A 10,523-nucleotide genomic window follows, 5' to 3' on the forward strand; every position below is an offset into this window, starting at 1 on the left:
AAATCATCCCAGCCAGGGCTTTGTCAAGCCTGACCTTAACAACTTCTAAGGAAGGAGATTCCACCACCTCCCTAGGTAACGCATTCCAGTGTTTCACCACCCTCTAAGTGAAAAAGTTTTTCCTAATATCCAATCTAAACCTCCCCCACTGCAACTTGAGACCATTACTCCTTGTCCTGTCATCTTCTACCACTGAACAGTCTCGATCCATCCTCTTTGGAACCCCCCTTTCAGGTAGTTGAAAGCAGCTATCAAATCCCCCCTCATTCTTCTCTTCCGCAGACTAAACAATCCCAGTTCCCTCAGCCTCTCCTTGTAAGTCATGTGTTCCAGTCCCCTAATCATTTTTGTTGCCCTCCGCTGGACGCTTTCCAATTTTTCCACATTCTTCTTATAGTGTGGGGCCAAAAACTGGACACAGTACTCCAGATGAGGCCTCACCAATGTCGAATAGAGGGGAACGATCACGTCCCTCGATCTGCTCGCTATGCCCGTACTTATACATCCCCAAATGCCATTGGTCTTCTTGGCAACAAGAGCACACTGTTGACTCATATCCAGCTTCTTGTCCATTGTAACCCCTAGGTCCTTTTCTGCAGAACTGCTGCCAAGCCATTCGGTCCCTAGTCTGTAGCGGTGCATGGGATTCTTCCGTCCTAAGTGCAGGACTCTGCACTTGTCCTTGTTGAACCTCATCAGATTTCTTTTGGCCCAATCCTCTAATTTGTCTAGGTCCCTCTGAATCCTATCCCTACCCTCCAGCATATCTACCTCTCTTCCCAGTTGAGTGTCATCTGCAAACTTGCTGAGGGTGCAATCCACACCATCCTCCAGATCATTTATGAAGATATTGAACAAAACCAGTCCGAGGACCGACCCTTGAGGCACTCCACTTGATACCGGCTGCCAACTAGACATGGAGCCATTGATCACTACCCATTGAGCCCGACAATCTAGCCAGTTTTCTATCCACCTTATAGTCCATTCATCCAGCCCATACTACTTGCTGGCAAGAATACTGTGGGAGACCGTGTCAAAAGCTTTGCTAAAGTCAAGGAACAACACGTCCACTGCTTTCCCTTGATCCACAGAACCAGTTATCTCATCATAGAAGGCAAATAGATTAGTCAGGCATGACTTGCCCTTGGTGAATCCATGCTGACTGTTCCTGATCACTTTCCTCTCCTCTAAGTGCTTCAGCATTGATTCCTTGAGGACCTGCTCCATGATTTTTCCAGGGACTGAGGTGAAGCTGACTGGCCTGTAGTTCCCAGGATCGTCGTCCTTCCCTTTTTTAAAGATGGGCACTACATTAGCCTTTTTCCAGTCATCTGGGACCTCCCCCGATCGCCATGAGTTTTCAAAGATAATGGCCAATGGCTCTGCAATCACATCCGCCAACTCCTTTAGCTCTCTCGGATGCAGTGCATCCAGCCCCATGGACCTGTGCTCGTCCAGCTTTTCTAAATAGTCCCGAACCACTTCTTTCTCCACGGAGGGCTGGTCACCTCCTCCCCATGCTGTGCTGCCCAGTGCAGTAGTCTGGGAGCTGACCTTGTTCGTGAAGACAGAGGCAAAAAAAGCATTGAGTACATTCGCTTTTTCCACATCCTCTGTCACTAGGTTGCCTCCCTCATTCAATAAGGGGCCCACACTTTCCTTGACTTTCTTCTTGTTGCTAACATATTTGAAGAAACCCTTCTTGTTACTCTTAACATCTCTTGCTAGCTGCAACTCCAGGTGTGATTTGGCCTTCCTGATTTCATTCCTGCATGCCCGAGCAATATTTTTATACTCTTCCCTGGTCATTTGTCCAATCTTCCACTTCTTGTAAGCTTCTTTTTTGTGTTTAAGATCAGCAAGGATTTCACTGTTAAGCCAAGCTGGTCGCCTGCCATATTTACTATTCTTTCTACACATCGGGATGGTTTGTCCCTGTAACCTCAATAAGGATTCTTCAAAATACAGCCAGCTCTCCTGGACTCCTTTCCCCCTCATGTTGTTCTCCCAGGGGATCCTGCCCATCAGTTCCCTGAGGGAGTCAAAGTCTGCTTTTCTGAAGTCCAGGGTCCGTATTCTGCTGCTTTCCTTTCTTCCCTGTGTCAGGATCCTGAACTCAACCATCTCATGGTCACTGCCTCCCAGGTTCCCATCCACTTTTGCTTCCCCTACTAATTCTTCCCTGTTTGTGAGCAGCAGGTCAAGAAGAGCTCTGCCCCTCGTTGGTTCCTCCAGCACTTGCACCAGGAAATTGTCCCCTACACTTTCCAAAACCTTCCTGGATTGTCTGTGCACCGCTGTATTGCTCTCCCAGCAGATATCAGGATGATTGAAGTCTCCCATGAGAACCAGGGCCTGCGATCTAGTAACTTCTGCGAGTTGCCAGAAAGCCTCGTCCACCTCATCCCCCTGGTCTGGTCTATAGCAGACTCCCACCGCGACATCACCCTTGTTGCTCACGCTGCTAAACTTAATCCAGAGACTCTCAGGTTTTTCTGCAGTTTCATACTTGAGCTCTGAGCAGTCATGCTGCTCCCTTACATACAATGCAACTCCCTCACATTTTCTGCCCTGCGTGTCCTTCCTGAACAGTTTATATCCATCCATGACAGTACTCCAGTCATGTGAGTTATCCCACCAAGTCTCTGTTATTCCAATCACATCATAATTCCTTGACTGTGCCAGGACTTCCAGTTCTCCCTGCTTGTTTCCCAGGCTTCTTGCATTTGTATATAGGCACTTGAGATAAGTCGCTGATCGTCCCTCTTTCTCAGTATGAGGCAGGAGCCCTCCCCTCTCGCGCGCTCCTGCTCGTGCTTCCTCCTGGTATCCCCTTCCCCACTTACCTCAGGGCTTTGGTCTCCTTCCCCCGTTGAACATAGTTTAAAGCCCTCCTCACTAGGTTAGCCAGCCTGCTTGCGAAGATGCTCTTCCCTCTCTTCGTTAGGTGGAGCCCATCTCTGCCTAGCACTCCTCCTTCTTGGAACACCATCCCATGGTCAAAGAATCCAAAGCCTTCTCTCCGACACCACCTGCGTAGCCATTCGTTGACTTCCTTGATTCGACGATCTCTACCCAGGCCTTTTCCTTCCACGGGGAGGATGGATGAGAAGACCACTTGCACCTCAAACTCCTTTATCCTTCTTCCCAGAGCCACGTAGTCTGCAGTGATCCGCTCAAGGTCGTTCTTGGCAGTATCATTGGTGCCCACGTGGGGAAGCAGGAAGGGGTAGCGATCCGAGGGCTTGATGAGTCTCTGCAGTCTTTCCGTCACATCCCTAACTCCTGGCAAGCAGCAGACTTCTCGGTTTTCCCAGTCGGGGTGGCAGATAGATGACTCACTCCCCCTGAGGAGAGAGTCCCTGACCACCACCACCCGCCTCCTTCTCTTGGAAGTGGTGGTCGTGGAACCCCCAACCCTAGGACAGTGCATCTCATGCCTTCCAATCGGCGGAGTTTCCTTCTGTTCCCTTCCCTCAGATGTATCATCTAGTCCACTCTCCGCATTAGTACCTGTGAAGAGAACATGAAAACTGTTTCTTACCTGTATCTGCATTGCTGGTACACGGATGCTCCCCTTTCTTCTTCTGGAGGTCACATGCTGCCAAATTTCTTCACCGTCCTCCTGTCCCCGCAGTGCAGCCTGCTCTGAATCTTCAGAACGTTGTGTCCGTAGAAGCATATCCTGACGTCTGTCCAGGAAATCTTCAGTTTCTCTTATGCAACGCAGGGTCGATACCTGTTGCTCCAGACCTTGAACCTTCTCTTCCAATGTGGAGACCAGCTTGCACTTTGTACAGACAAAGTCGCTTCTCTCCTGTGGAAGAAAGACAAACATGGCACATCCAGTGCAGGTCACAACAGCTGAACACTCCCCATCCATATTACCTTCCTTCTACGAGCTTCTTCAGGAGTTATTGTCACTACTCAGAGAAGCCGGCAAGATGTAAGCCTCAGTGGGCTCTCCCCAGGTGAACTCCCAGGCAAACCCCCTCTGTTAGCCTCTCTGCTGTTCGCTGCTTAGCTGGTTCGCAGCTGACTGGCTTTTTGTAAGTCAGGCCCACTCAAGGCTCACCTGGAACATAGCACTCCCAATTCACACTTTTCAAACAACCAGTCAAGCACACGGTCAAACTGTCCCCACAACAGACACTCAGATACTCACCAACACAGCCTCCTTAATGCAGCCCTTAGCGTACCTCCTCTCAGGCAGATCCCAGGCAAACTCCCTCTGTTAGCCTCTCTGCTGTTCGCTGTTCAGCTGGTTCGCAGCTGACTGGCTTTTGTTTGTATAGCTCTGCTAATTGGTGACTAGTGATATGGTGAAGGGGCATTGCTATTCAGAGCTGCCTCCCAATAGCTGAAGGGTGCAGACATGAAGGATGAATATTACTACACTGAAGTTATTTATCGCTTTCTTGCTCTTGAGCCTCATGCTCCCAGCCTGAGAATCTTTTAATGAAAAACGCAAAACTTATGGAACTGAATGGATGGGGGTTGGCACTGGGATACTGATGATCAGGCCCAGGTTAGTAGTGACCAGAAGTTATTAACCGTTTAAAGGTTGCTTGGCCTATGAACAAAAGTTGGTGGTTGTAATTGAGATCCTTCTGCCCATCACAAACATCTATCTCATTCAGTGCTAATTGGCACCCTTAGTTGCCTCAGCTGGGCAACCAAGGATTGAATGGGCATGGAGACAATATCACACTCATAACTCATACCTGGAAGGGGCCATTCCAAGACAGAAATGGTCTGGAGAGGTAGTTCAGGAGGAGCTTCCATTACCTTTACAATGTATCTCTTCTTTGGATAAGTAGGACTTTGATCTCTAGGATTCTCTCTTGCCTTTCATGACATTCATGCTAAATTTTAAACACTGAATTCACTTAAAAACGAAGGGAAAAGGAGGGATGGACACAGGTAAAATCTATACTGTTATAGTTTAAAAAAAAAAAAAAAGCCGTCACAAAATCCTGTATGACTCTACCTGCCTCTTTTACAACCACCACTGTACCATACATCTGAATGAACGTCGTGCTAGGTAAACACAGCACAGGCCACCTTTAATGCAATTTGATGTTTTAAGAAGCTTTTGTTTGCCTTACGTGGACATCTGGATAATTTTGTTTGGTTCTTGGTTTTTTTTTTCCACAGTTTCAGCTTCTTGCTTCAGCACTGTTCAAGTCTGGTTCAGATTTCACCACTCTGGGTGAGTATTATAATGAACCAGAGATGAATTATGCTAAGACCACAAAGCGTAGCCAGGTGTATTACTGTGATAAGATTTCTGCTACTGCTGTTGAGGTGAAAGAAGTGTAGGCCACAAACGTGTTGGCACACTCGGACTGTAAAAGGGTTAAGTGCCTTTATGCACCGTTATAGCTGTGTTAGTCCCAGGATATTAGAGAGACAAGATGCGTGAAATAGTATCTTTTATTGGACCAGCTTTTGTTTGTGAGAGAGACTAGCTTTCAAGCTTACCCAGAGCTCTTCTTCAGATAATAAGATACTACCTCGCCCACCTTTTCTTCCAAAAGCGTCTTTAAATATTTGAGAAGGAACATTTCTATTCATTAGTGTTTATTGCCCCAAGCCCATTTTGAAAACAGCAGTCATCAGTGGTCTCAAATTCACGTCTCAGTGGATCATTTTGCAGCTCTTGTTACACCATATGCTGCGCCATTACCCAAATAAGCAGAAGCCTTGGTCAAAAGAAAGGAACTTTGTGTTGCATCATTTTGGAATCCAGCAGCATGGTTACAGATTTCTGTTTGCTGTGAAAACACAGTGCAGTTCCTAGAGCAATTTAGTTGTTTGTTCTTTGCAAAACTGGCTCTTTGACAGAATGTCAAGGATAATAAAGATGACAATGTTGTAAACTTACAAAAACAAGAAATCCCAAAACATAATTGGTTTCCCCTGATAGCCAATAACAAGATATTTTTCATAGTTATTTGAATGATAATTTTGGAGATCGCCCTATGAGAAGGCCAGAGGCACTACTTGGCTTTCATTTTTCTAACTCCGTGCTGCCTAGCAGTTCCTGGTTTCATACTATGTAAGCACTGATAATTTTGGTATTAGCCAAATTGGCAATTTGCAGCCCCAAGAACTAATAGGGTAGGGAGAAAAAAAAGACTGCACAGTTTGTCCTAATGGATGAGGAGGTTGTGCTGATCTTGTTTAAGCATTATCAACAGATACTACATTTTCCTAAGATGAGTTTTAAATAAAAACTCCTTGACTCCAAAGGTTGAGAGTTTCTAATTTTTTTGTTCTAATGTAACAAGGCAAATTGGCCTCTATCACAGTGGTGCCAAGGAATTATCTACTGTAACATTCTCACTGTGTATGAGCCACAGAGTTAGATTTCCCATAAAGCGCACATATGGTTTTAAAGAAACTGAATACTTAAATTATATTTTAGTAGATTATTTTCCCCTTTGATTTTGCCCTGTTCATGTAAAATATTTCAGCTGTTAAAAAAAAAATCATAACTTTAAAAAGCATCTAAACTGTCTTTATTTCTTAATTGGGTAACATGGTATTCCAATATTTTGCAGTACATGATCAAAGTAATACCCAAAGGTATTTTTCTTGTATTAGTCCTGTTAAGATTAATATCTCCATTGTAACAATGTGGATATGTTGCATCTTTCTTTGTGTGTCCTGTATCTTTTTAAAGGAAAATTCCGCTTGTTTCAGTCAATCTGACAAGTCCGAATTTATGTAGTAAGAATTAATTGATTGAAAAGTGATCCCTTTGGGATACCAGTGGTGTGAATCATAGAAATTAGAGAGGAAGTTCCAGTACATATAAATAGGGCCCTACCAAATTCATGGTCCATTTCGGTCAATTTCACGGTCGTGGGATTTTAAAAATGGTAAATTTCATTATTTCAGCTATTTAAATCTGAAATTTCAGTGTTATAATTATAGGGATCCTGACCCAAAAAGGAGTTGTGGAGGGGTCGCAAGGTTATTGTGTGTGGGGGGAAGGAGGAGTTGCAGTACTGCTACCCTTACTTCTGCGGTGTTGGTGGCAGCGCTGCCTTCAGAGCTGGAGAGTGGCAGCTGGTGGCCAGGAGCCCAGCTCTGAAGGCAGAGCCGCTGCCAGCAGCAGTGCAGAATTAAGGATGGCATGGGATGGTATTGCCACCCTTATTTCTGTGCTGCTGTCTGCAGAGTTGGGCCCTCAGTCAGCAGCCACCACTCTAGCCGCCCAGCTCTGAAGGCAGCACAGAAGTAAGGGTGGCAACATAGCAACCCCCCTAAAATAACCTTGTGACCCCACCGTAACTCTCATTTGGGTCAGGAACCCCAATTTGAGAAATGCTGGTCTCCCCCATGAAAACTGTATAGTATAGAGTAAAAGCACACAAAAGACCAGATTTCACGGTCCGTGACATGTTTTTCATGGCCGCGAATTTGGTAGGGCCCTACATATAAATCCATTGCCCTTGAGCGATGTTGGCTTGCATGTGGGGCAGACCAACTCCAGGCTGGTTTAGAGTATGTATAATGGATAGACTGGTGGCAGTGGATAGCAGGGCTGAATAAACAGTCTGGACTGTTAATGCTGATGTGATGCAACGTTGGGAAAGACTTTTGGTCACAGCCAGTGCAGTGATGTGCATTTCAGAAAAGGGGATGACGAGAGAATTGCAGATATTCCGCATTCCTTTCAAATGTATACACTTAGCATATTTCATTGCTTAATTTGTTTCATGTTTTAAATTTGACTTTTTTCCTGTCTTTCTCACTCCCCCAGGATTTTCGGATGTTGATCATACCTATGCGCAAAGAACTCAGCTCTTTGATACATTAGTAAATTTCTTTCCTGACAACATGACTCCTCCTAAAGGCAACTTGGTAGACCTCATCACACTGTGACAGAAAAATCACTGGACATGTGAAAGGAGAAAAAAGCATCCATTTTCAGTATTTTAATTTTTTACTGCATTGATTGACTGCTGTGTGCAGTAATATAGTGACCCCTGGGTCTTTGAAAGGGGCTTTATACTTGTATAATGAATACCTGAGGTTTTTCCCCTTGTTGAATTAGGCTAATAAAATGTAACTGACATGTATATATTTTCTGATTTTGACTTAAGAGTTAGCAAATATAAAAAGAAATCAATCATGCAGTCATCCTTTTTGCTTTTAGGGGAAATGCTAAGATATTTCAGGCTCCTGGAAACTGAAGATGGTTTTACTTTGTTTTTTTTATTTTTAAAATGCCCCTTGCTTTATTGTAACTAATCATGACATTTGCTTTGCCCTACTGGCTTTATTCACAGCAGTTGTGTAACTTGGCAGCAGGACACTGCTGTTCGTTAAGGTAATGTGTGTCTTCACTGATTTGAGTCCTGTAATTGTAATGTACAGTGTGAAGGAGGATGTCTCTCAAATTTTCCACCCTCTTAGACTGAGAAACTGACTAACACTAGAGTGTAATTGGATTTGCTATAGAGTGTGAACATAAATATTTAGCTGGTGCTACTGTAAATGCCTGGCTTCCATTCTCTGAAGCCTTAAAGTTGGCAGTCAAGTTTGAACCTCAGAGACACCTTTGAAAATAGAGTGCAGGAGGTGCTGGTACAAGCATTTCTTCAGGGATGGTTTTATGTCTGTGCCTCTTCTGTGCTGCTTTCATGACACACTTTGCAAGTCCTTGTAAAGTTCTACAGAATTGGATCTTCCACATCCCCCATGCACACACTGCACCTCTAAAGCACTTCAGTCTGGATGCAGTTTTCCAAAGCAGAATGTCTGCATTTACGTACATGTTGGCTCTGTGCGTATATTTGTGTGTGAATGTGAAATTTAATGAGGATTGTTCTCAACAGCTTGTTTTTTGTCTTGTCCTATGTAGCACAGCTCGTTTAAGTGCATCTTAGAATTATTCCATGCACAAAGGCCTCTCCCTTCATTTAAAGGATGGATCTATTAAAATAAGTTGAATGCATACGTCCAGAAAGAGGACTTTATTTTCTCCCTTGCAGAAAACATTCTTTGTATGTAGGCCTAAGGGCTTGGAGCTGCACTGTGTCCGTAAAGTATAATGAAGGACACATGCGCCTAGTGTTAGCATATACTTAAATCCTGCAGTGCCGGAAAGCATGCCGTTCAAACTGGTTGATAAGTTATATAAAGACTGTAGAGATTCATGTCTAGAGGGCCAGCAGCCCATAGGACATGAATCCTGAATTTCCTGTGTCTGAGTAACTTCCACTGAATTTACTGGAAGTATTGTGTGTGCAGGGATGATGGATTAGACGTTTTTAAATTAAAAGAAATGACAGTCAAGAATATTTTTTCATAGTTCTAGTATCCTTGTGCTTTCATTCAATTAGTCCCCTTCTTCCTCACATTTTGTTTTATTTCCAGTATCAGTACATTGGAAATCATGAAGAAAAAATGTGTAATATTTATCTTATTAAGCTATTAAACACCCAGAAATTAACAGTACATTAGAGGCTGGATTTACTTTAAAAACTAAATGATTAGACTTGACTCTTTTTTTTTTCTTGAAAGGATTATAGATGTTGCTTTTTTTAAGTTACCGCTAACTTACTGTTTGGCAAGTAAGTTAATGTAGTTAACAGATAGCAAATCAAAAAATCAATGAAATACACAGTTTAGCAAATACAATCTAGTTAAATGTTCCAAAGGAACAATGTCCAAAAAGAAGAAAAAAAATTTCTCCAGTGACATGAACAAGTGCCATGCCACAGGTTTTTTTTTACTGCATGTTGTAACCTTCTGGTTCTTTGCTAGATAATGGCTTTGTTAATCTTGTTGCTTCCATTAGCACTGTGCCATAGCACTGCTGTTCTGTAGCTAAACTAAATTTTTCAGTCCTCAAGTACTGAGGTTTACAATGCTGTGTGCTGTTTATCTTGGGAGTATGATTATGCATTCTGTTCACAGAAACAAACTTGCTCACAACTTCAAGCGGGTGATTCTTGTTTTTTGGGCTGGGTTGGTTTGTTTTTCCCAAAAAAATCTTTCTAAGCAGTTTACCCAAGCATTTACTTTTCTAATTTTCATTTTTCTAGCTGGTGGGTTTTTTGGTTTTTTTTGTTACCTTTTAACTTTATTTTTGTTTAAATAAAATTGAACCAAAGTGAAACAATTACATTAAATAGCAACCCAAGAGTAGGTTTAGTGGAGGATCTAATAAAAACACCAAATGTATTCGGGGTAGTAACCTCATTGAGAAGCATATCTTGCAAATCAAGCTGGGATTAAGTGACAGCATATTCACTTCACTGAAGTAAAGCATGATCTGATGAGAGATTTGCAAACATAATTGGCTAGGGTGTGTGTTTGTGTGATTTCACTGAAAACTACGAGGACTAAAATTCTCAGTTTTAAAGTTCTCTGTTATATATAGACAAACAATGGCAAATGTTCAGTCATGGGCTTAAGCCTGCTCTGTGCTAGGGGAGGTTGTGGATGCCTGCAAGTGCAGAAAGTTAAATTTGCTAGCTTAGTACTTCCTACACAGTGACTGA

At 43.3% G+C, this 10,523-nt stretch overlaps 1 protein-coding gene across 3 annotated transcripts in view; it reads left to right on the forward strand.

The window, feature by feature from the left end:
- The window catches only part of MKLN1 (muskelin 1), a 195,102-nt gene extending 185,611 nt beyond the window's left edge, over positions 1-9,491 (forward strand). For 2 of the 3 annotated variants that reach the window (XM_074942695.1, XM_074942696.1), the window contains exons 17-18: positions 5,158-5,212; positions 7,775-9,491. In XM_074942695.1, coding sequence (XP_074798796.1) covers positions 5,158-5,212; positions 7,775-7,896 — 177 coding nt within the window. In that variant the 3' untranslated portion in view covers positions 7,897-9,491. The remainder of the gene's footprint in view (positions 1-5,157; positions 5,213-7,774) is intronic. The other variant, XM_074942699.1, reaches the window with a different exon arrangement.
- The last annotated feature ends 1,032 nt before the right edge of the window (positions 9,492-10,523 follow it).

Source organism: Natator depressus, chromosome 1 (genome assembly GCF_965152275.1).
Source record: "Natator depressus isolate rNatDep1 chromosome 1, rNatDep2.hap1, whole genome shotgun sequence".
NCBI classification, from domain to species: Eukaryota; Metazoa; Chordata; order Testudines; family Cheloniidae; genus Natator; species Natator depressus.